Here is a 26,379-nt window from a genome sequence, read left to right on the forward strand (position 1 = left end):
GGGCATATTTACTGCCTCTACTGTTGATAGCAGTACCTTAACTCCGCAAAGGGAGGAATATCCCTCTTCAGATTGGGCTTTTACTCATCCCATTGACGTTGGCACAGAAATTGACTGTGTATGTAAAAATGAATATTAAACCGTCCTCAGATCTAACAAATTAAGGACCAACTCTTTGCATTGCATGTACCGCTAGCTAGCTTGCCTCTTTCCAAATAAAAAATATTTTTTTAATGGATGGAAATACACCTAATATGTTAAGGTGCACTTCTCACAAAAGGTATCTCAGTGTTATATTTGCCAGTTCCAATAAAGTAAGAACAAGAAAATACATATAATAAGACAGTATCACAATTTTTCTTTATTTAAGTTAGCCTTTGTCCATAAAGCTAATTAATAGCTTGAGAAAGAAACACTCTTTTAAAAATGTGGAACCAGAGTAATGAACAAACAAACGCTGTCTTTGCGCATTTTCATGGAAATCTAATAGAACATTGATCGTTAAAGGTCAGTAATATGAGAAATGCATTTGTAAATTTAAGTACTTCTAAAGCAAATAAAATAAATGAAAATTAGACAAAGTACACCATACTGCTGTTTTACAGGAGCAGTGAACAGAGGCCCCCAATACACTTCATTCTATACTTAAGTGTATAAGTCTGCGCACTTGGGTAACACTATTACCCAACAGTCCAGAAATTGACATTTCAGGTCCAAAAAGTAAAAATTCAGACTAAGATTTTGTTTCAACCAACCAGTTGAGTCTAAAGCAGGGGTGGCCAGTCTTATCCGCAAAGGGCCGGTGTGTATATAGGTTTTGGCTGAAACTCCCTAAGTAGGTCAGTAATTAGAGGACTGATTGACTGAAGAGTCCTCACACCTGGGTTTGAACAGCTGACCTAAAGGTCACCCCAAAAACCTGCACACACACTGGCCCTTTGCAGATAAGATTGGCCACCCCTGGTCTAAAGAGTCACTGTCACAGGGTTGGTTGAAGCAAAATCTCGGTCTGGATTTCTACGTTCTGGACCTGAAATGTCCTCATCTTGTTAGCAGTAGTACAAACACCATACAAAATGGAAGGGAACTGAGAACCCAATGCAGGAACCAGGAACTATGTCCTCCCCTTCACCTTCTCAATATATCCGAGGTCAGAAGATCTCTTAAACTCTATAAACACGCCAACAATGTCAAAACATTACACTGAAGAAGTGAGCACGAAGCATCTCTACTGCAAAGCCGTACTGCAAGGCTTTGGATTGTGACCCCAGCTTGCTTGTACATGTGGCTTCATGTTGATTCTAGATTTGACCTATGTGACTTCATAACAATTCCACACTCTAACTACGCTCTCGGTTTAAAATCTTCACCTCCTCCAGAACAGTCATTTTTGTATGTCAGATGTCATCTCCCAGTAAAAGAGGCTGAAGAAAAAGGCCTGCAGTGCCTAGAATGCACACGAGAATAAAAACCCATAAGAAGATCCTATCAATCACCATGGCAACATACTTCCAGTCATCTTGAACCTAAAACACAAGAAATGAGCAGATGAGCATACAGGCCTCTTTGGAACATACAGTGTCAGAAAAAAATACCCATCTGGACCGTTGAGGGTAATATTACTCGCCATTACTGTTGCAAACTCAAGGCTCTGTCAATTGTACCCAAGCTGCTGGTAAATGTACCTTGTAGTATAATTTAAGGTACATAAATGAACTCTGAGGAACATAATGTTTACCAATGGGGGAACATTAATGCTTTTATACCTTGTGGAACAAAACCGAAAACTTTTTTTTCTAACAGTGTCCAAGTTTTATAAATTTCCAAAGAAAAGGATGAATCACACTGCATGAATCTGACTAAACAGGTACAGTTACATATTAGTGTTGAATGTTTTATGCATACTGCAAATACACACTATATATTACACAACACATAATTACTTTTATCACAAGGCAGTGATCTAAATGTGACACTCACCTCCTTGGCTTCATTTTGTATCCTCATGTTCTCAGCTATGTACTTGACACTTTCAATAGCTTCCCTCACTTCTACTGAGAGAGTGGGCAGAGACACATTTCCACCATCCAGGGACTCTGAACTGGTACAGGAGCTCCCACTACCACCTGCAGTGGAGATGGTCCCCAGCCCCATGACTCCTCCACTCCCACCGGTGGGCAGCTTGGTAGTCCTCTGCCGCCAGCAGCAGTTGCAGCGTCCCTCCCGACAGAGGAAGCCCGTCCCGACTTTTGCGGAGTTGCTGTTCAGGTTGTTGAGGTTAGAGAGCTCGGTGCTGAAGAGGAGACGCTGACGTTGGTGTAGACTGGAGTTGACATTGTGCAGCTTGGGACGTGGCAGGGAACCAGCTATGGGTGACCCATAGGGCAATGGAGAAAGCGGCTGTGCGCAAGAAGCTAATCTCTCAGGGTCTCTCTCGGGACGGGCCATGAACATCACCCTGGGTAACAAACCCAGGAAAATGTGACGCACCCAGTGGGGCATGGTGTGTGTCTTAGGCGTGCGGTAGTGCACATTTAATACAAACACCGTGATGACAATGGAGAGGGTCACGAAGATCATAGTGAAGAGGAGGTACTCGCCAATGAGCGGGATAACTAGCGAGGTAGAGGGGATGGTCTCGGTGATGACCAGCAGGAACACGGTGAGGGACAGTAGCACTGAGATACAGAGTGTGACCTTCTCCCCACAGTCTGAGGGCAGGTAGAACACCAGCACAGTCAGGAAGGAGATTAGCAGGCAAGGAATGATCATGTTTATTGTATAAAACAGTGGAAGTCGACGGATATAGAGGGAGTAGGTGATGTCTGGATAGATCTCTTCACAGCAGTTGTATTTGATGTCATGTTTGTAGCCTGGAGCATCAATGATCATCCACTCACCACTCTCCCAGAAGTCCTTTAGATTGATGGTCGATCCGATTAGGACCAGGTCAATCTTAGCTTTGTCATAAGTCCAGGAGCCGAACTTCATGGTGCAGTTCTGATAGTCGAAGGGGAAGTAGGTAACGTCAATCTTGCAGGAGCTCTTGAAGATGGCAGGAGGAATCCAGGTCACTTCTCCATTGTAGCGCAGTAAGGCCTTAGTTTTGTCATCCACCTGAAAGTCCCCCACTGCACTGTGGATGCAACATTGAATGATGGATCTGCACTGAGGATCCCTATTGTGAACTCAGGAGCATCCATTTGCAAAACAGTCCTAACTGTATGGCCCGCTAATATAAACTGCAATTGAGAAATAGGCTCTATCAGCCAAAACATTTAATGTATGATGGCTTTTGTCTACAAAAATGGGGGCTAATTCAGCCCCTTCACAACAGTTGCACATCCATATTGTAGCCATTTTCCTCTGCGACTGAAATTGTATTATTACTGTCTTAGCATGCGATGAATAAGCACCTATTTTTTAATGATCACATTTTTACATAAATAAAACGCAAAAATTACAAAACATCTCCGACAGAACAAATTCCTTTGAGTATTAGTTTCAGCACTTACCTAAAAAAATTAATTAATAAAAACCTGTCATAATAATTTCAATAGAATAATGGTGAGAGCCCAAGTAATTCAATTATAAATAGAATTTCATAATTAGATTCAAACAGCCCCCACAACCCTGACCAAGATAAGAGATTAGAATATGGATGGATGGATGGATGGATTTGTGGATTTCAGTGAGCAAATTTTAATATACATACTTATTGTAGAGAACAATGTCTGGTTTCCAAATTTTGTTGGAAGGCACCCTGATAAATTCCACGCCTCCAAACTGTTTGGGATCCCACTTCAATTTGTAGTCATTCCAGACCTGTGGATTGAAAAATCCAAATTTCAGTAAAACCATGCTTTCACCTTCTTAGATACAGTAAAATACCATTATAGTGGACTCACTTATAACGGAATATTGTCTACTACGGACAAGGTCCGCTGGTCCCGGCCGTGTACCTTTACGAACATGCAGAAAAAGCATCGGATATAGCGGACTCACATGTAACGGAATTTCTCTTATAACGGACAGATAATTTGGTCCCCAGAGTCGCTTTTAGCTGTAGTTTTGTTTGCAATAACTGACATGCGGGCTCCGCCTATAAGGCGCATGGCGTGCCGGTGATATCCAGCGCAGATACATAGTCGGGATTATTAATAGTCACGCATCTGGTCAGGTAAAGTCGGATTACTACATGTACAATATAATAATCTGTACCACGAGTGTGTCTGCTGGGGTGTGACATGAGTAAATGGTGTCCTGTAGTTGTGTTCTGGGCATACAGCAACTCTGGATATAACAGACTTTGGATATTAGAGACTGTTTTTCCCGGTCCCTTGAAGTCTGTTATGAATGGGATTTTACTGTAACAGACATCTGTTTTTATGCTATGTTCTCAAAAAGTCAGCACAATGCAAGGCAGTGAAAAGGATTACTTTACTTTTGTCTGTAGAGAAAGGAACCTATACTGTAGGTCAGGGTTGTACCATTTGCAAATACCCTGAAACAGAAAGCTTATCCCCAACATTTTACAGCAATAAAGTGATTGCAGATTCAGATAAATATGGAAAAGGGAATAAGGGGTGAAACAAATAAATCCTTCTATTGCAACATTTCAAGAGTGACTGACGTCAGACACGTCAGACTATATTATAGCTGTCAGAGGACGAGACTCATATTTCATCAGATAAGATGCTTCAGACAAGACAGGGAAGAAACAAATTACTCTGCAATACCACCAGTGCCTCTGCATGTGATCATAGTTAGAATTGAATCTGAACCTCGGTCACTTCTGTTACTCCCTATCTCTGTAAATCATTCTCTGTTTTTAACAAGGGAAATGAGACGTTTTTATTTGCCAATTACGCTGTCCTTCCTGTATGGGGTTTACAGCTTTATCCTCTCATTGACTTTCGAAGCCCAGCGCTGCGTGTGACTCCAGCCTTTGGTACAACTCAGAGCAGTGTTAACGTTGCTTCTTATGACACCTTTTTGCATATTTTGTTTGTTTATTTTTAGGCAAGCGAAAATATTTCAAGAATCCAATTTAACAAGACAACTTTACAACAGTCAGTCCAAACCATGCACTTATGTTTAGTTCTGATTTATAGATTTCTCCATTATCAAAGGTTTACTACCTTGTATATTGGTGTGTCTGACTCTTTTGAGTATTTATTAAGAGCTAACAGTTAACGTCTGCTGGAGGGGGTATTGGTTAAAGTACACCCGTACGCAATGTGAAAACGATCAGGCAAGACTTCAGTTCTCAGTGTATTTCTGGTGCTGGTCAGTGAATAACTCAAAAACTCAAAGGCACTCAAAGGCTGAAAATTCCCAAGCCAGGTGTAAGGAGGCCTTCCACTTTACAGTGCTGTCATGGTGACAGGACGTCTTGTGTTAACTGGAAGTCTAGGTTCCATATGTGACAATGGCTGAATATAGCTTTTGAAAACACCCAAGACAGCTTTTATTACCATGTTATAAATATACAGTGAGAGAGACTGATTCCTATTTATGCTGCTATTTCCCGTCCATTTTTAATTAAGTCTGTTTATGCCACCTATCTCGTAACTGACAGTACATCAAAAAGAATTGCTTATTAATCACTCCTGTGGACAGGCTCTGTAAACTGACAGCAGCCTATTTACCTCTCAGGGGCTTTACACCTGGGTATTTTGCTGTACGTATGCTGTTGGGAAAACTATTTATAAATTCTCATGCCATAGATATAGTGAAATGTATTATAATTTCTATTTTCTAAGTGTACATTAGTTGGACACAGTAAGCCAAGCTGACAGAAATCTGAATTCTTGAACATAAACACCTCAAATTCAAAACGTACCTCCTCTGTGGTTCAACCACACTTAGCAACTCCAGGATTTCTGATAGCTTTGGGCTCTTGAAATATGAAAGATCACTGAAAATCTTTGCGTGTGCCTTTCAAACAGCAATTGATTAACAGAATTTTATAGGTGATCAAATTAATAAACATTACAATGTTTCAAAAGAAGGAAAACTCACGTGTCGCAGCCACAAGTTGGTTTCCATGATCTGATTGACTTCATCCTGTCAAACAGAAAATGCACAGACATTGATGGACAGAGAGGAAGAACATTTATCCTGTGCATTGTTAATAAACTAGGATGCTTAATGACATTATTAGAAGCAATTACACTTTAATGAATGAAAACACGGCATCCTGAGTCTAACTCTTCAGATTAACCAATGGAACGGGGGCACCTGGGCTAGGAAGGGTAGGAAGTGAGGAGACTGGAGAAAGCTAAAGTGCCGAAGGGTATAACTCAGCTCCGCAGAACACCTGAGCCCCCCAGCCCTGTGGCACACAGCAGCTGCCATCGTCATCTGAGCATCAGCGACATGCCACGCAGTGCCCATGCTGTCTCATGACTCTTGAGGCTTCAGTACTAAAGACAGAATCCCTCGACTGGCTACATGGATCACGTTTCTTTAGTGAATCTGGGGTTCTACTGACCTGACATCAGAGAGGTTTCAAGAAAGAACAGTGGCGTAAACACAGATATGACAGACCTTAGGTTGCAAGGATGGATTTCAAATATTGGTGAATCCACTAAGAAATTTCATGTCCCTTAACGTAGAACAATTCCAACACTCAGCTCAAACCCCCTAATATTCTAAGTTCTATTGTATCTAGAACCAAGCCACAGTAGAGGTATTGATATTTTTAATGAAGATTCAAATGGAAAGGCCCTTTTAATTTATGTAGGGAGACACGTCGCAGTCAAAGCCAGGCGTGGAAATGTGGTAGGAGTGTAAATAACTACCATCAATCAAATGAACAGCCACTTGTCTGGTATTTCAGCAGACAGTGAGGACAAATTATAAATATTCTCAAGACTTGTGTCGCTCTTTGTCTGGCCTGTAGCCCAGCCCTTAGCGATAAGCACTCTGCTTAGGATGTTTAACGGAATCTATTGAGATGTGTGGAGGAAGCAAAAACGTCCTTATTTACAGACACACATTGGCGTTTGACTGACACTTTCTGAGACACCCGGCAGTTTTTAATCCTCAGAGGAAAAATCCTTAAAATTCAAATGAGAAGGATTTTTTTGGCATTTCTGATAACAGTCCCTGAAACAGAATGGATCGCAAACCATTCTGATGCACGAGGTAGAAATATCACCAAACTCAGTTCTAATCTCCAGAGAATGAGGCATGTAAAAATCTCCAACACATTAGGACCAAAGCCAAGCCAGTTTAACACGGGACCCCCTGCCATATTTGGTGCATGGTCCTGATATTCACTGTGCATAATTAACAACAGAAGCTTTGCACCAAACAATCTGCCTTTATGAGAAAAGGCCCTCAGCTCTTACAACTTGCCATATCGCATTTCCTTCAGCTGTAGGAAGACACGACGGGCTAAGATGTGGCAGGTGCGCAATTGAAGTGTCAGTGATTGAATGATAGGGCAGCCCCCACAGAAAAGTCTGGTGCAAAGCATTACAAGAAATGAGATTTCCCATCTTCTCCTGCCTGATTCCATGCAGTCTCCCTGATAAGTACACCTAAATCCAAGGGCAGTCCAATTGACAAGGTTCTTTGGTTTGAAGGGCTACATCTCACAGGACTGCATATGCACTCCGACCACTAGACCACCACATCTTCAAAAATCAAAACAACAAAATTAATAATCACATGTGGGAATTCTACCTTTACCACATGCCTTTCTCGGGCTGCAGTTTATTGCCCCTAAAATCAATGCACATCAGGTTAAGTAAGAGTACTGATGTTGTGTGAAGCTCTCCGCTTGATGATTATTTGTCCTGAGTTGGTGTTGGGGCCCTGAACCTGTAAATTTACAGCACAGAGGTCAATTTTGTTGGGGGAGCAGAAGTCTTTAAAAAAAAAAAATAGCAGAGACAGAGGTCACCCCGAACGACTCACCACTTTGACAAGCTGCGACATAGACACCTCGAAATGTACAATGACCGGGTCGGACACATTCTCTACAGGGCGGATGTACTGATTATAATGGGAGAATATGACCGAGAACAGCCTGTGTTCAGCCTCAGAACAGGAACCTCCTGAAAAAGAAATAAGTACGTTAGCTCAAGGTTTCTGCACATTCACCTGAATGTTCTTTTTGGTCCTCATGCTTAAATGATTATTTATGCCTTAATTAAACACGTATGTGGGAAGTAATGTTAAATAGCCTATGTGGTATGGAGAGTTACGTATTTGCACGTAGTTATCTCACTTGCTTATCAATGTGTAAAAACTTTCCTTATTTCTCTGCACAAATGCATCATGAAATATCAAAGTACAATTTAAATATGACATTTCCTTAACTGAAGACACGAGCGAAAAAGCCAATTCCAAACGCAAACGCCTTTCAAGATTTACGCAAAACGAAAACATACATCTCTTTATACGTATATTTTTTGTTATATTTTCCTATAAATATCACTCCATAGAATTTCGTGGGAAAAAGAACACAATTACATGTGTGGTTACATAAATACCGCATAACTCCATCACATGTAATAATACACGTAGACGAAAATGTTATTGATATGGGCAATGTGTTTTATACGAGTTAAGTGCTTTACCGGTTTCTCAACAGCTACGGAAAATATTCAATCAAAATAGTAAAATAAGCTCAGTTTACCTGATAGAAGGAAAAGGAGAACGGAACAGATATGAGCAATCACCCAATGTTTTACCATTTTCGTCTGAAATTACTCCAGTGGGCGATAACTCTGCTCCTAAGGTCCCGGCGGAGAATGGCAGACTGAATGGGAAAGTGCTGTGAGAGTGTATATAGGCTGCGGGCGGCTGCGGGCGGCTGAGAGCGCGGCGGTCGGGAGGAGGGCAGGAGTCAGACCGCCGATCACACGCCCGGGGGCTGACGAAATACGAATACATGAAAATATCACCTTTCGCTTAAATAATAGTAATATTAATATATAATAAAATAATTTTATAATAAATTAATTACCGTAATGTAATGATGAATAATTACATGATTAGGTATTTCCCAATAATTCAATATTAGTTTGAATTAACTTGTTTTACAAGCTTTTTTATTTTAAATACATATGGACTATATTTAGGCTACCTCTTACTATATATACACACCACAAAAGTTACTAAGTTACGCTGTTGATTCATAACCTCAAGCCGAAATTCACCACGAGCGGCTCAAGTTAAAAACACAAACGCGACTGCGTGAGTCATTAAACAAAGCCCTGATTTCTTTTATCTTAGTGGTGTTAGAACTTTAAGCAGTCGTTTGCCTTTAATTTTGAATTGATTTTTCATCTTTACATTTGACCCATCTGTCCGTTTTCCATGCCCTCTTGTCATATTGACGGTAATTTCTTTCAGAGACAGATTTAGGTCATGGTAAGTAGGCTGTTTAAGGATCTTTTCGGTAAATTTTATTTACTTCCAAAATTAGCGGTAATTAACGGTAAAAGCTAAAATCCAGTCGAGGTGAAACTAACAGCTTAAATACGGCGAGTTTTCCAAAACAGTTCGCGTGACATGTTGTAAGCAGCCAGCCGCAGGTAAGCAAACTCTCGCAATATGTGAGAATAACCGCATAGCACCAAATCCAAATGGTAAATAAATCAGCGATCAGCGAATCTGCATTGAGTTAATATGTTTTAGTATTAACAACGGGTAAGTGCTGTAAAGGACAAAAATACGAGTAGGCAATAAAGGTCCTGGGGAGGGGATAACAACGAAGAAAACCACAGCAAAATAATGTCGTCACATTAAGGAAAACTGAAAAAGGAATTAGTGAATGCGACTTGGTCATCTGCAGGTGCGTCCACAAGTTTATATGACTAAACTGCTTCATAATGTTTATCTCCAGACCCAAAAGTACAACAAACGGAATCCTATACATTGTTACATCGATTGAAATGACAAAGGAAACCCCTTGGTTATTAATGCCTTTCATTTCCCTTCCGTTAATCAGTTTTTCCTCACATTTTATCCTACCTGCCCATAAATGTCGTTACAGGTTCCTGCCTTGCAGTTTTGTAATAATGCATTTGTCAGTCTCGATGACGACTTTATTTATAAAGCACTTTTACAACAGCACGTCGACGGGAGTGCATGCTGCGAACCATTTAAACCAATGAACACATGAATTATGTTTTTTAAAAAAGTATATGAGTAATTAATAAAACAGTCATAAAATGAATAATTTCATTCTGCATACTGATGTTCGTACCTACCAATAATAATGCAACATAATGTGATTGTATCATATATGAAAGGTGAATGTGCTCCATTTCACCAGTTACAGTACCTGTTGCACACGTGGTATTCCGCCATAGCTTGGGCGTCTGGGCAGCTGTTCTGGTTTGGAATCTACGTCTTGTCTGGGAGTTTTCTGATTCTGTTTGGTTCCCCGGTTTGGATATGTTCTGTCTTTGCCTTCTTACTCGTTGTTTTGTTTCTGGCTCTGCTTTGAGCCCTGCTTAGCTCACTATAACCTTGGCCGTTTTCAACCGTTTCATTTTCAACTCAAGCTGCGAGTTGAAAGCTGCTTGAGTCCCGCAAAGTAGCCTCGGCAGTGTGCTGTAGTACTGCCTGTGCTGTGTACCCTTATGAGGTCTGGCAACAATTTTTTTTGTGTTTTGGGGGGGTGTCTTCTTTCTTTTGTTTATTTACATTTTGTATTATGCCTTTTAATTAACTTTTAAATACTTCATACATATACATCCATCCATCCATCCATACATACATCCATTTTCTACACCTGCTTGTGCTATGCAGGGTTGTGGGGGTGCTGAACCTGTGCTGGAAGCAGTGGGCACAAGGCAGGGAATAAGTAAGTACGATGACCTAGTCACACACACATTCTCTACCAAGCGGAGGAACTGATTATAATAGCGGAAGATATCTGAAAACAGCCTGTGTACAGCCACAGAACAGGAAACTCCTGAGACGCCTGTTTATTTCTAGCGGCATAACCCTAATCCCAGCCATGACAACCTTAACCCCCACCCAGCCCTCACCTTAACCATAAGTAACCAAACAAAATACTCTTGGCATTTTTATTTTTTTGATTGCATTCACAGATTTTTATGAAATTGAGGTTATCCTTGTGGGGGGTAAAAAATGTCCCCACATGGTAAAAAGTTACTGGTTTTTATCAGATTGTGGGGAAATCTGGTCCCCACAATGTAATAATTACAAACAGTCACATACATATTGATTTCCTCCCTTGTTGCTATCGCACCCCCATCAGTGAAAACAATATGCTCTAGGGTACATTCTTTGTCCTTTTCATTGTTTTCTGTCTTACCAATGTCAAGTTGTAAAAATGAGTCAGCTTATTGTAAAATAAGATTAGTTGCGCAGTGAAACAGTGATGATCAAATCTCTGGGTGTAATTTTTTCCAGTCATGCATTAAGGTTAGGGCATGAATAATATGTGAGAGTCATAAGCAGGTATATTTCTAATGGATGGGTATAGATGGGTCTGGTTCAATATTTTGCTGGTATGCGGAAGGTGCAGGATGTAGCACTGGAAAGGATACAAGGAGATTTTAAGAGTCCATGTCAAATACTGTAAGGAGTCCTCAGAGAATCTGTATCTGCTATCAACACGCTTTTCTTCTGCGCTTTTTATACCTTGTGCGAATTGCAAAGCGCAGTAAAAATCCAGCAAGAGCTGAGCATAGGCATAAAGCAACTCCTTTGTCTTGGTGAAAAGCTGTGTTCCAAGCAGCTGATGGCAAAATGGCAGTAGACTGACGCTGTTGCTGGGAATTACTCAGTATCCAAACAGAAAACTGACAGAAACACCCACATGAAAAGCTGTAATGCATTTCATCATCCCTACCGTTGCAGTTATGAACAGTTGGTTGGTATAGACTACATACTAATAATAAGCGGAACAGACCTCAATCTCAGTAATTTGTCATTTTATATTAAATTCAAAGGTAATAAGATGAAAAGATTATGTTTTGAGGGAAGAATAATGATCTAAAATCCGTAATACCAAATATGGAAAACATGGAACGACCTTAAAATAAAATAATAAATCAAATAAACAAAAGAACAACAGTTAAGATGTTCTCGATAATGTGAAGATACTGAACGTTTTGCTGTCAAAATTCTGGACATTTTGCAAGTCAGAAAATCATCACATTTTGAAAATGACCCAGGTATGTTTATATCCAGTCAACCGTCGATCACGTTAAAGTGATCTTGAGGAAGATTACTTTTCTTTATCATTTACTGTCTTGCATATATCCGTCTTCCAAACATTTACTGTGCACATGGCCGCAGGAGGACCCCAATCCTACCCTTGGCAGCAGAGGGCACAGGGCAGAGGTATGCCCTGGATGGGACGCCAGTCATATTTTATCTGTATGAATTCTGGGTTCCTTCTTTGAATTTGAATCTAGTCTGGTGAACAGTTGGTTTGATTATGCTGAAAATAAACAGTACTGTAATAAACTGTGTTGTCCTGGAGCACCTTAAAAATTATGTGGAAACAATCAAATATAATGGAATTCCTCCTGGACTGGAGCAAAATATGAAACATAAACAACACACAGATTATACAGAATTGTTAAAAATAATAATAAATTCTCAGTGAGGAGTAAATGAAGGTAAGTGAATTTTCAAAGTCATACAGTTGCTGCATATTGGTGTTGTATGGAAATAAGTAATTAAATAATGCGCACCATCCAGCCATTGATCTAGTGTGGGACACCATACATTACAAGGTAGCGGGGACACCATAGAGTGCAAGGTAGCGGGGATACCATAGAGTACAAGGTAGTGGAAACCCTGGCAGGGGCGCTAGTCCAGACTGTTAATGCCAGGCATCCCAAGTAGCACAGGGAAAGCATGCAAACTGGACAGACTTAAGTTTGTCTTCTATTAGTCCATGATTAATAGCCAGAATAATGACACAAAACAAATTGTATCTTAAAAAATATTGGGTTTTATTTAATCAAAATCAAACTCGTTTTCATAATGTATTCTACTGTATTTTGTTTTTATAATTCTTTAATTATAGACAACTGTAGTAAACTCATGATTTCACTAAGAGCTGCTCTGGCTCACCAGGATTTTGATGTTACCATATAATTACATATCTTGGTATGAAACGTCTGATAGGAAAAAAAAGATTAAAATTAGTATATTGTGCAGGTACTCTAAGTGTCATGCCCCGCTCGTCCTACCCTCCCGTGTGCCACGCCCCCTCATCTACCCCGTGTGGATTCCTCGTGTTCACCAGCTGTTTCCTGTTGTCATTAGTTCAGTGTATTTAGTCCGCGTTTGTCTGTTTCACCACTCTGATCATTAACGTTACATGTCTTTTAGAGTGTGTTACCCCATTAAAAAATCTCCTTTGTCTGTATCCACGGTTCCCCTCACCTGCTTCCCTGTGCTGATCGTGACACTAAGGTCCATTCTAAATCCATGGATATAAATATTGCTCCAGGTCTTGTTTAAATTAAGCTAAACTGATTCTTTAGCACTTTTATACATTTGACAGCATGGTACACTTTTAGGCACGGAGAGATGTTAAATAACTTGGGATACAAAGTCTATTAAAGCGCGACTATCAATTCCAGTATCTAGTGTCAAATAGTTGTCACAGAGACGCATTAGACGTCACCTACGCGAATTGCCCTTGGCATGAGAGTCAGTCATTACCTCCCAATTCTTGGCATTATTTGTTAACTGTATTTTGTAAAAAGAACCCATTGTGGCAGAGAGCACAGGGTTACTTGTCTGTGTATTTTTTTTAGAATGACAGCTGGAGTGGCTGAAATCGATGAAGATCTCTCGGCATTGGCTTCAGGTCTGTCTATTCAAAAGGCATCTCTTTTTGGTGTATCTGTGCCAAGCTGCTGGGTAGGGACAACCTGATGCTGGAAGAGAGGCTGCAGGAACAGCCCCAGGGTCCCCACAACACACACGATCACAAAGATCCACAGGAACATCCTGTCTACCACCATGGCAACGTACTTCCAGTCCTCAATTACCTGGGGACAAGTGGAAAGGGACACATTGAAATCAGATCTGTTGCACACGACACTGATAATGCAGTGTGCTTCATTATTAATAGTTACTGCATGCAACCTGTATCTCTCACTCACACAGCAGACACTCGTATACATGTAGCATAGACACAGACCATGAGGTTCCCACATCCTGCTTATAATTTATGCTTATGCTTTGACATTGATTAGTGATATACTAAAACATGTTAAAACAAAGTGACAGCAGTGTTTAGATTAACATGTCTGTGGCTATTGACCTTTAATCATTATTCTCCTAGGTTCTCTCAGCGGTATTTGAGGGCTGTTGTTACTCACGCTGGTCACCTCAGCCAATTATTGATCTGTTCAAAAGTAACAACCATTGACTATCTCACAGTCTGTCTGGATATTATTACAAGTTTCGGCTGCCATCGTTTCCACTGCCAGCTATCAGCTGTTCCATTGGCAGACTCCCACGTTCAAGTTCTTAGCTCTGGTTAACAAAACCGCCCGCATTCTCTGGACTCACAAAGGCTACTTACGCTCTGGTCATCGTCGTCCCCCATCATGTGATCGGCTACAAATCTCACCCCGTCCACAGCTTCCTGTATGTCAGCCTCCCAGTCTGAAGTTCCCCGTTTGTGAAGGTCGTCCCTCGAGGAGAACCTTTCTGCAAAGCGGTCCATAAGCCTCGGATCGACTTTCTTCATGGCTGTGTTAAGTCCTAAGGGAAATGTGGTTCTACCAAAAAACTGTTCTGTGGAAGATAACCCAGATTTAGTGGAAAAGCTGGCTCCTGGATGAGGGGCCCGGTAGGGCCGAGCTTGGAGCCGGCGCTGCTGCAGGAGTCGCTGACGAGCCGAATCGCTCTGCGGGCGCCGCATGAAGAGTAGAGCTGGAAGCTTGACCAGAAAAAGCAGCCTGACCCAGGCAGGCATGGTGTGTGTGCTCGGTGAGCGGTGGTGCACATTAAGCACACACACGCTGGTAATGATGGAAAAGGTCACCAGCACCATAGTGAACATCAGATACTTGCCAATCAAGGGTACGTCCAGTGAGGTTGGGGGCACAATCTTGGAGATGAGAAGCAGGAAGACAGTGAGGGCCAGGAGCACTGAGATGCAAAGGGTCATCTTCTCACCAGAATCAGAGGGCAGGTAGAAAACCAGGATAGCCAGAGAGGTGATCAGCACACAGGGGATGATGAGGTTGATGGTATAGAAGAGGGGCTTCCTCTTAATGATGAAGTCATAGGTGACGTCCACATAGGTGGGGTCCATGGGGTTGACTGTCCGCCTCCCCGGGAGGGCCAGGATGTCCCACTCGCCACTGGGTGTGAAATCGTCCATGCTGGCCATGTCGCTCTTCAGCACCAGGTCGATTTCGGTGTGGTCATATGTCCAGGAGCGGAACTTAAGTGTGCAGTTTTGCTGATCGAAAGGGAAGTGTTTTACCTCAATTTTACAGGCGCTCTTATAGATAGCTGGAGGAAGCCAGAAGATGCTGCCATTGAACTGGACGATGACATTTGTAAACACGGTCACTTCGTATGTTCCATCCGCACTACCAAGAAGACAAGAAAGTAAGAGAGCCTCACAGAAAAAGAGCTTATGTCAGAACAAAGAATATAGACTTATTTATTAGAAATGACTGCATATGAAATCAATACTGTAATAGAAGTTAAAAGCTCTTAATGAAAACTAATCTGCAGAAAGCATTACACTTACTTGTTGTACAGCACAATATCTGGGAGCCATATGTGTCGTGACGGAATACGAATCTTGTCAATTCCATCATATTTTGAAGGGTCCCATGACAATCTGTAATCAATCCAATTCTGCAGATGGACAGTTCAAATTTCCCTTTACAATGTCTTGGAAAAGTAATTTCCTAAGCAAATGGATCCAATTGAATGGCATGGAAACAGGCATAAATCTAAATTTGTTCAATGTTCAGAATGATTAGGAATACAGATACTGAGATGCTTGAATTCAGAGGGAATTAACAGCATGGGAAGCCAGAATCGTCTGATGATTAATGGCTTAATGAGTTCTATCTATCACGCATACCTGAGTTAACCAGACATTGGTGGTCATGATCTGCTCTCTCTCATTCTGAGAAAACGAATAAGAGATCCAAGTTAGGCTCCCACACAAATGCAATTCATACCAGTACCATAACCGTTAAGGATGTACACTAAAATAGTCTATTTATAGGGCATCTATTGTTAAAAGACTTGAACTCATTATTGATGAGTTGTAACTTTTAGGCTTCAAAAAAAAAAATGTAACCAACCAAAGATACGAAAATATTTTACAGAACACAACACTCTCAATAACCAAGTGGGGGAGAATAAGAGGTTATAAATATTGGCTTGGTGCCCTTTCTTGTGCTATGGGAGGGACAGGAAAGTCCCAGTAAATCAGCATAGGGACTGTGATTCCATTATTCTGGCAGGTTTATGGAACTCTTTAATGTAAATGTGTCAAACTTTCAGCCTGCCTCTCGCAGACAATAAGATAACAGCCGACCCTGTCATGAAGACAACAAACGCTTCAGTGTGTGACGTTAATTAGGCAAATAAGGGATGCACAGCTACTCGGCTGCCCTCAGCACACTCACCACGCTGATGAGCTGGGCAAGGGAGACCTGTAGTTTGATAGTGACACGTTCAGTCCTGTTGATGGCGGGGCGGATCAGCTTGTTGTATCTGTCTTTACCCAGTAGCCAGTTCATTAATCGTTCCTCGGAGTCTGCATTATGGCCATCTGAAACATGACAAATGTGGGCGCATTAAAAACCATCTTACACTGCATGAATTGCTAAGAGGAATGCATCCATCCATCCATCAATCCAACTGTCCAGCAGCTTAAGCCAGACAAAGTCACCAGTGTGAGTCAGCACAGGGTACACACACACCTAGTCACACAGTAAAGGCAATTGTGAGATGCCAGTTAACCTAACTGAATGTCATTGGAGGACAGTAGAGTACCTGTGATATACTCGTACGTCACAGGGAGAACAGTAAAACACCGTGCGCTCACTGTGTTGGAGACATATGAGTCCCCATTCATTCAGGCTGCCCAACATTGCAGTTCCCCTCGATAATGATAATAAATACTAATTGTGTAGCCATTCAGAATTGCTATGAGTGATGCAAAAAGTGAGCCGGTCTGGTGGAGCGGTTGCCTTACATCACTGGGACCAAGCTTTCAGTCACTTTGCTGACTATATGTGTGTGGAGCATGTTCTAGGCTCTCTGGGTTCACCCGACAGTCCCAACTCATGCTAAACTTCACCAGCCGCATTGTTTGAAAACCTGCTAAATTGTACATAGGCATGAATGGGTTGGTTCCCTCTCCTGGATTGTTCCCCGCCTGTGGAACCCTGAATCAGACATGCAGATGGTGGATGGATTCAAAGAGTAACCCATCATTATTCCTTACAATACAATCAAGAATGAAATTTCTTGTCTTCTCAGAAAAAGCACCCAAAATGAAAAGTGACTTTACACACCCCATAATTCTCCTGTGGTTTTATTCTTATCTGAGGTTCCTGGGCATGTTTTACTACTCTGCTCAGAGGTTTGTTGCTGACTGGACAGTTAGTATATTCTCGCACTGACAAACAGGCTCCAACCCCCCCCCCCCCCCCACTTAACACTGGTCGGGCACTGTTAAACAAACACCCCATCACTTCATGTAGCACTCGTCTCATACTTAAATGTAGAATGCTGTCCTATTAAGCACTGTGCTCTGAGTTCGGCTTCTGAATTCTGCATTTATGCTGAAATAACACGTTATGCAGAAGCTTCACAGGAAAGGAGCTTAGTGCATGTTCACATTCGCCGCCATCTTCGCCGTCCCACACCCTGAGCGATGTGCCCAGAAAATGGCCAAACAGTAAGTCATTAGTTACACGACATGATGTCATGAACATTTCATCTGTCTCCTTGCTTGTACAGAGATGACTTTGAGTACAGCGTTTTTGTTTGCTTGTCCGTTCAATGTCTGCTTTCTGTAGAAGCTACTTCCATTATAGGTCGTTCCGTGGTGATTCTGCTCGGCTGAATGAACACGGTAAAGGCCACTTTAACAGATGGTGCGCAGTGAATGCTCTGAAAGGCTGCATTATGGCATTATAATATTCATCCAGGGGTAAGTAAAAGACTTTGTATTGGCTGAAACAAATAAGGGCTCCCACTGGAACAGATACGAAAGGCAAATTAAATTGTATGTGAGTAATAACTCATTTTTTCCCCCATGCATCATCGATTTTGTGTCTGTAGTCATTTTTTATATGTTCCTTAGGGATCCATCTGTTTTCTAAGCACTGCTCTTGGTCAGGGTTGTTCGGAGGCTACCCCAGGTATGAAGAGCACAAGACTGCAGTACACCCTGAAAAGAATGCCAGTCCATCACTGGGCATGTACATCATCATGCTCTGTGGGTGTTTTATCAGCTCCAAGCAGCATAACGTATCATGCATGTCTTCAGACTATGGGAGAACATACAAGCTCCACATATACAGAGAAGAGATGGGGTTCAAACCCCAAACATGATGCAACAGTGTGACCCACTGAGCGAATGTGGCACTTTTATGTCGAATAGCCTGATTTTATAACAAAGAATTTCACCTATTTCTGGAATAGGCTCCAGTATCAGCATAACCCCATACTGGATAAGTGGTTACAAAACATGGATGGATCGATTAGCAATTCTCTGCATGGATTTGCTAATCGATGGCAAAAAAAAAACGCTTTATTTGTATTTATGTATTTCTCGCAAACATGACTGTGGTATGCCCTAATCGCCATTAACTGCTGGGGTAGCATGTGGTGAGAGAAAGATTGACATGTGTATGTTTGCCCCTCATCACAGAATATCAGATTCTGTCTCCATCAAATGTAGAGACTCCAGATTTACGCAAATAGGGAGAATTAAAAGGGCATTCTCGCAGCATACCTTATGCCTTTTGAGTATTCCTGAAGCTTTTGGCTAAAAAATGAGCATGTACTCTAGCCAGCTGAACACATCAGATTATTTTAAGCCGTCAATTGATATTTCATCTACATTTTCCCATTATGGAGAATGATTAGAAGATACTAGATTTTGTAGTTTCACAGAAAACCTCAGCTGAAATTGTACTTGGATTTATCAAGCCAATACATATGAAATTGCGTTCAGATTCCCCCAACATTAATAATAAATAATTCGGTTTATTTATTTGGTTGTTTATTCATTTGTCTTAACGGAACCCTGTTTCGGAATTTGTAAGGACTGTCAGTGATATCGAAAGAATATCAGATATTATGTAAGCTCCTCATATCTCGATATCTCAACATTCATCAATCGATTATGCAACAAATACATACCAACCCTGGATAGAGCTGTTTCGACTGTTCAGTACAAACAAGATAACTCTGAAAAAGTACGCGGCAAATACTTTTTGATCATGGAAGGTTTTGTGCCATATGCAGTGTAATCAAGTGAAACTCAGCGCAACGCCTGTTCGCGTCTGCATTCCGGCATGCAAGCTTTATTTCTCGTAAATGTGCACTGATTTATATAGTATTTGACCAAATTCTATAAATTTGGTCAAAAACCCTATAAAATGTGTAGATACGAGAGACGTGTAACAGATTAGAACTGTGGGCTTTTTTGCATTACTACTTTCTGTCAAGAATACTTTCCGATGAAATAGCGAGAGAAACAACAATAATAATAACAATAATAATAATAATAGCACGTGTTCTGGTTTCCTTTTGTCAGGCTACCTACTTCGCCGTCACCATACATGCTGCCTAACCAAGTCGCCTCTATTTACGATCATAAAACATAATCCACGGATGAATAGCGGTGGGGTGTACTTACTTTGAATTAAAGTAAACAAGCAAACGCAGACGACCAGGATCCGCCTCATGGTATGTGCCAAGTGGAACTGTAGTGTCCTCTGTGTTCAGCCCCATTCGATCAGGTAAGGACTTGCAACTCACAGCGCATTGTGAGTTCAAAGAAGACTTCAGACCCGGATTCAAATACAGAATTGCACCAGAAACTAAATGTTCGGGGTTGAATTTTCTGGGTAAAATTAACACATATGTGGATTACAAACCTTATATTTTTTTCTCGTACTGTATAAGCTGGCGCGTGTCCGCAGCGTGGGGTGGGAGAGATGTCCCATAGATAGACTGCAATGACACCCCCACGATCCACGACCCCTCCCCCAGCAGACGCACTCGCGATTATTCCTCCACGTTTATGTGTATGCGATTTAAAATACTGCCATTTCTTTCCATTCCTTAGTTTGAGTTTGGGAAGAAGCGTACGTAATTGTTTTGTGACATTGTTTTCGTTTTATTATTATTCTTATTATGGTTATCGCTGTATGTATTGCGTTATTATTGCCAACACAGCTACCCAATGTGCTGTTTATTTTTGTTGTGATAAAGCCACATAGCCATTCTGCAACTTTTCTTCGCATGCACAAGAGGTCCCCTCCAAAGACTGCGACCCTAGCGTGGCGGCAGGCAGGGGGTGTTTGCCTTAATGATCCATGCAAAAAAACAATAACCACTGTACCCATGGGCGCTAAGGGGAGCTCGACTATCCCGAAAAGGACACGAGCACCAATGAAAGCCCCCACCCCCTTTTAGAAGGCAGCTCTTAAAAAATGTCCACTTTTATGTTATAGGTTATGTTTTATTTTCCTGTGATTCACACTGGAAAATAGGGCACTCTTATAAGACACTGTGTAATTTGAACCCTGACTGTACCCTCTCTGGAACACGGTTAAGAGTTAGATCTTGGAGAGTTGCTTCCCAGCAAGGAGCCTTGTAGCTGGACTGTCCTGGTACCCCAGACAGGGTCTGCCAGATTTGTGGAGGCATTTTGTGGGCTCACCACAAGCAAGGTGAAAGGTGGGGGTCAGATTCTATGCCATTTAGGTAGTTAGTGCTGTAGATAGAAAGGTTTAAACTAGAAACTCTGAGAATTACCTTCAAGCACAGTATGTATCTGCCTCATTGGAATTCCAGCCCTTACTGCTGTGACATACTGAGGTCACCTTGTCGCACAATCCTTAGTTGAAATAAACTTCAGAGAAAAAGTCAAAAGTTAAACGGTTCAGACCTATCGGAGACTGCGAGATATCAGGAGGAAATGAATGATCTTACCTGATAAGACCATGGAGCTGCTTCCTGGATTCAACCCACACAAAATGAAGCCTTAACTCTGCTCGAAGATAGTCATGGCATTTAAGTTTAAATGTACCACTTTAATCTCAAAACGTTAACTCTAAGGTAGCTAACTAGCTATTTCAGTAAAAAGCTAATGTCAGCCTTAGTTAATATATCAGTATTAAAAATGAAGATATGGACATTGGTCCAATGTGTCGGTCTTGACCAATATTTCCATCTAGTATTTAAAATGCATCAATATATGAAATTAACAACATTAGAACTAAATAGAAAAATACAAAGAAATAATGGAGATGATTCCATTGGACGATCAGCTAGTTTTCATAGTGAAGAACAAGGAATTTCGTTGCTCATTCACCGCTTAGACGAGGTCTCAAAGTACTGGCCTGTGACATGTTTATAATTCGGTATTAAATCTGACCCACAGATCAAGTTGTCATTCTCTAGAGAGTAAAAAAACACAATGTAACGTTATTCCGAACTGTTTAGCAAGCTAGGCAAGTTACACCACAGGCAACCCCCTTCCCACCTAATCCAGTAGCGCTTCCTTTATGTGTTTTATTTTTTTGTGTGTGTTATATTAATTGTGACTAATTAAGTTCCCATGGCATTATCTATGATTTTTTTCAGTACAGCTGATTAATCAAATTTTATTGTGATAGAAACGACAGATTTACGATGCAAAAAATCATTCCTTCAATAATCACAATCAAATCAAAATAAATCAGTGCATGATATTCAGTTCCTGCATGAATGCATGAAGACGTATGTCCACATTCTTGGCACAGAATCACAAGTGTTTAGAGTGTATGATGGCCACCAGCGGAGGGCTTTTCCTGTTTCCACTTCTGTTTGCGATTTTCATGCACTGGATTTCGGGAATCGGCCATGGCAGTGATACTGCTGGAAGTGACAATGCTTTTTAGTTAAAACTTTGATTCCATTCCCTTCTGCTTTTAGCGGAATTGAAGATGAATACATTTGTAAAGGTAAAGGCAGACTTTTCAATGTATATGATCTAAAGTCATTTAATTTATTTCATTCATAAGAAAATTGTTTTCTACGGAAAATTTTACAGTTGACAGCAGGATGCAGGTGAGTTTCTTGGCCATATATATTTCTCTGGCCTTTGATGTAGTTTCATTGGAACAAACCAGGTTTTTTTGTACAAATTAAATCCGCTAAAATCACAGGGAAATTGGCAGGTCTGGAACAGATTTACCGCTGATACATTTTAAAAGATAAATTGCTTTGAACTTAATGATGTCAGCTTGCCTTGATTACATTAACCTTTCACAGGGCATGTAGGTCTATGTCACACATATAAAATGATTTGTAGAGACTGTTGGGCCGGTGTGTCTGATTTCCGTTAGAACTCTTATTTTTCCTTCAGAAAGCTCTGAAAATTAAATGTTTACTTAAGCAATTAAAATGAAGCTGCATTAAACAATCTATTAAAGAAATAACTATGATAGGTTGTTGTCAATGCTGGAGAGGCTAACTGGGAGAATCTGGAGAATTCCCAGTTGGCTGGCATTAGTCGTAGACTGGCGACGAGAGTCGGAAAATAATTTAATGTTAGCGCAGTAGCTGGGACACTCAACTGGCAGAAATGAAATTTAATCTGGATCGCACGATCGATCTCCCCTCTGCTTAGCGAAATGTATCGCCAGAGACCACCACCCTCTCACACTCCCCACATTTTTTATTGTCAAACCCCCCGCCCCACCCCCAACCCCCGCTCAGCATATTTTATCATCGATCAGGGACGCCTCACCCCCAAAAGACTGGTCTGGGGTGACACTTCCAGACTGATTCTCAGTCTCTTTCCAGCTCTGGTTCTTCTACTCGTGAAACTCACCTGTCTGTCAAAGTGACCACCGACAGATACTCAAAAATATGGCAGCTCATTTCAAACGTACATAAGCTGTTTAATTAGTATGAACATTGATGGCAATTTACGGGAGTAAGAGGGCGATGAGGAAAAGAAAAGATCCTAATCAAAACAGTTCATTTAAAATGTCATATAATTTATTCTTTTTGTAATTATAATATATTCTTTATGATTTAACCATCCTCACTCTCAGCTGGCTCCTGTAGATACTTGTTAGAAGGGACATCGTAGAGTTTTACTGGACTTCAGCATCCCAGACCTGTAATTTCTCCTGTGATGTTCTCATTGCCTAGGGTGGAGGACCATCGTGTGACCTGGAATTTATAAAGATAGCCCCTGTCGTTCTTTTTCTTCAGCCTGAAGATTTCTGAAAAGAGTTTCTTGCTTGTCTTCCCTCTTTCTATATACAGTTCCATGCATTCCATGTCTGATAAAGGGTCATTCTGTATTTTGCAGAAAGTTTTCAGGCAAAAAAAGCATAACAAATGATTAGTTTATTGGCAAAATTTTCTTACATTCTGACTGGAATAAGAAAAATAGGCTTATCCAGTTCCAAGATGCACCACTTCATCAATTGCCAGTGGTTCTTCTGCATAAAATAAAACTACCTGCCTGCAGTTTGAAAGAGCCACAAACCAGAATTGTACTTGGCAAACTAGGGCGGAGGTAAATAAGTCAAACACTGCATCATTCAGGTCACTGGCAATAGTGGCCTGACTGGGGAATTTTATGGGAAATCCGCTCTTTGCTGAGAGCATCATGTTTTGAAGGTAGCATTGAAATTTACACAGAACTGTGAATAGACTTTGTATTTCCATGATGCCTCCCCTCTCCCTGACATATGTGGACACAAAGCAGAGTGAAAACATGTAGTCCTGACAAACACAAAGGGGAGGCTGGCATTGAAAGGGGCGGGGGGGGGGGGGGGGGGGGGGACTTCTCTGCAAGTGGGGGGCAGCATAGTGAATATGTGGCCTAGTTCTAAAGTCCAGGTACTTCATCTGCAAAAAGTAATGGAAACTCACTAATTGTTAATTCAAGTTGCAACACACTTTAAATTATAATGAGAGGCAGTGGTGAATAAGTAGCCATTGGTTCAGAAAGTGCCAAACTGCTGAGTTTTGTAGGTGCAATGAAATTTGCTGAAAGGAAAGGGATTTCCTGTAGTTTGGTGTACATCCCTGAAGAGGAACAATTACTGTAAGTACCCCATGTAACTCTGGGTAATGTTAATACAAAAATGTGACCTTGTTTCTCAAACCAGGCATTTACCAAACTGAGGGATTCAGAGCTGAGTTACCTGGTTATTTTAAGAAAATCAGCTTTTCCTCACAACCAGGAAACCATGAAGATTCGTACATTATTGTCGCTTATTTTATTTTGTGTTGCTTATTTTGAATGTAGTATTATTTGGATCAGTGGGGAGCAATTTTACCCAATTTAATTGAGTCCACTGGAGTTCATTAACCTTGGTTTAATTTCTTAATTACTATCAAGCAAGAAGATTCTTTAATTAAGCAGAACAGCTTCTCTGCATGCTCTGGATTCACTCACACATCCTTAGTAGCAGTGAGAGGCTACTTATGTGGGAGAGGTAATGGGGGCCATTGCCAAGCCTGCAGGGGCTCTGAACAGGAAGCGGCGGCTCGTGTGTACAGTGTGAAGGCCTGCTGGCGGACTTCAGTGGACGGAAACACAAGCAGTTTCTGTCCCACCAGCAGAGGCTGATGGGAGAGAAATGGCTAATCAGCGAAATGCTGCAACTGCGGCGTTCAGCGCACACCCAGCCTCAGCAGGGAAATAGATCAAACGGGCAGTTCATTACACCAAGTGCTTGGCTCACATACTGCCGTCTTGCTGCCTGCGCTCAGCCATTGATTTGACCCCCCCCCCTCCCCATCCTCTGTTTCCTGGGTGTCTTGGAACAGACCTGAAACCAGAGGTGGAGATTTCAGGTCCTGAGAGTACAAATCCAGACCAAGATTTTGTTTCAGCCAACTAATTGAGTATAAAGAGTCACAGTCACTGTGTACTCACCTGGTTGGTTGAAACAAAATCTTGGTCTGGATTTGTATTCTATTTGTATTCTATGGACCTGAAATCTCCACCTCTGCCTGAAGCTAAGAGGGTTATGTAGTGCTCCAGGGCAAAGCATACGGCTCTACCTAGCCAGGTGTGTACTCCACCTGTAACATTACATGCCATTTCAGAATTGAAGCCTGCCTGTAAACCAAAGTTACAGAGACTTCCTCTAACTGCAGGAATCTGCTTGGCCATAGCAGTGTTGCCTGTTTCAGTGTTAGAAATTATACCAGTACAGTGTAACAGTGCCAGCATTAATATGAGTTTAGTTTAGTTTAGTTTAACATATTGTATGAGCCTACAGTGCTGTGCTCTACAGTCGGAGCCACTTAATAAATTCTCTCATGCCCCCGAATCATAAAGGCAACAGCTTTAGCACTTTCATGCTCTCCCTTCTGCCCCAAAGGGCCGTTCATCCCAGAGCTCTCATCCCCATACTTGTAAGGTATGAAATGCGGGGGGGTGGAGGGTGGGGTGTCCTTAACAGCCCGTGTTTTATGTTCAGAGGAATGGGGGAGGTAAACATGGAGGATGTGTGATAGATGAGTCGCCTGCGTCGCTATATTAATTTGCTTATTGCCAGCATTCTCTTTAAGATCCCAGTAGTAAGAAATGTGTATTTTCCCTCCAGGATTCTTAAACCAAATTCAGTTTAAAAACTATTTACATTCCACTTTCAAATAACGTCAAACATCCTTTTGTCCCACGATTCCTCGTATGCGCCTGTAAGCTGGCAGACGGACCGAGTGATTAATTAGGAATCATTAAACTCATTTGGGATAATGACAGCTGCCTTCTAACCAGTACGCATCCCAAGGACGACAGAGCTCTAAAGAGGATATTGCCCATTATGCACGGCACAGGACAGGACCTTGAAAACTAATCTTGCATCTTGATAGAAATTACAGACAGCACAGAAGATGAGGTCACGCTCTGGTTTTAAATGGCGAGAGTAACTGAGAGAAGGGACGCATTAAATCCCCGCAGTGACCACTGACGATCTATTGATGACTCGATGAAGGCCGCGGTAATATCAGCTTTTTCCTGAAACGACATTGTTAATTGTTTTATCTTAGACATCCATTTGCTTAATTTGAATTTGCTACACACGTATTGGTGTAATTTATTTCACCTGCTACTATTCTTCGGGAACCGTGGCACTGACTTTAGCATTAGCATGCAAAAAAATTTTGGTG

At 41.4% G+C, this 26,379-nt stretch overlaps 2 protein-coding genes across 2 annotated transcripts; both read right to left on the reverse strand.

Moving 5' to 3' along the window:
* Positions 1–355: 355 nt before the first annotated feature.
* chrna3 (cholinergic receptor, nicotinic, alpha 3) lies at positions 356–8,767 on the reverse strand. The gene is made up of 6 exons (XM_048969604.1): positions 8,654–8,767; positions 7,930–8,069; positions 6,025–6,069; positions 3,716–3,825; positions 1,981–3,136; positions 356–1,526 (listed from the first exon to the last, which is right to left on the reverse strand). The coding sequence occupies exons 1-6, from the start codon at positions 8,709–8,711 to the stop codon at positions 1,398–1,400; spliced, it is 1,638 nt and encodes a 545-aa protein (XP_048825561.1). The 5' UTR covers positions 8,712–8,767; the 3' UTR covers positions 356–1,397.
* Positions 8,768–12,938: 4,171 nt separating this feature from the next.
* LOC125704219 (neuronal acetylcholine receptor subunit beta-4-like) lies at positions 12,939–20,185 on the reverse strand. The gene is made up of 6 exons (XM_048969600.1): positions 19,883–20,185; positions 16,632–16,777; positions 16,079–16,123; positions 15,737–15,846; positions 14,552–15,572; positions 12,939–14,012 (listed from the first exon to the last, which is right to left on the reverse strand). Exons 1-6 carry the CDS (start codon positions 19,929–19,931, stop codon positions 13,839–13,841), a joined length of 1,545 nt encoding a protein of 514 aa, XP_048825557.1. The 5' UTR covers positions 19,932–20,185; the 3' UTR covers positions 12,939–13,838.
* Between the last annotated feature and the right edge of the window lie 6,194 nt (positions 20,186–26,379).

Source organism: Brienomyrus brachyistius, chromosome 11 (genome assembly GCF_023856365.1).
Source record: "Brienomyrus brachyistius isolate T26 chromosome 11, BBRACH_0.4, whole genome shotgun sequence".
Taxonomy (NCBI): Eukaryota; Metazoa; Chordata; class Actinopteri; order Osteoglossiformes; family Mormyridae; genus Brienomyrus; species Brienomyrus brachyistius.

Bases quoted from the DNA above. Each gene is read 5' to 3' on its own strand.
- chrna3 (XM_048969604.1), bottom strand. From the start codon at position 8,711: ATGGTAAAACATTGGGTGATTGCTCATATCTGTTCCGTTCTCCTTTTC. The intron at 6,070-7,929 runs GTGAGTCGTTCG...TCTGTTTGACAG, and splicing joins TGTCGCAGCTTGTCAAAGTG to GATGAAGTCAATCAGATCAT. The intron at 1,527-1,980 runs GTGAGTGTCACA...CTTGTGTTTTAG, and splicing joins TACAAAATGAAGCCAAGGAG to GTTCAAGATGACTGGAAGTA.
- LOC125704219 (XM_048969600.1), bottom strand. From the start codon at position 19,931: ATGAGGCGGATCCTGGTCGTCTGCGTTTGCTTGTTTACTTTAATTCAA. The intron at 16,778-19,882 runs GTAAGTACACCC...GTCATGTTTCAG, and splicing joins CTTGTTTACTTTAATTCAAA to ATGGCCATAATGCAGACTCC. The intron at 14,013-14,551 runs GTAAGTAGCCTT...ACTTGTCCCCAG, and splicing joins GGGACGACGATGACCAGAGC to GTAATTGAGGACTGGAAGTA.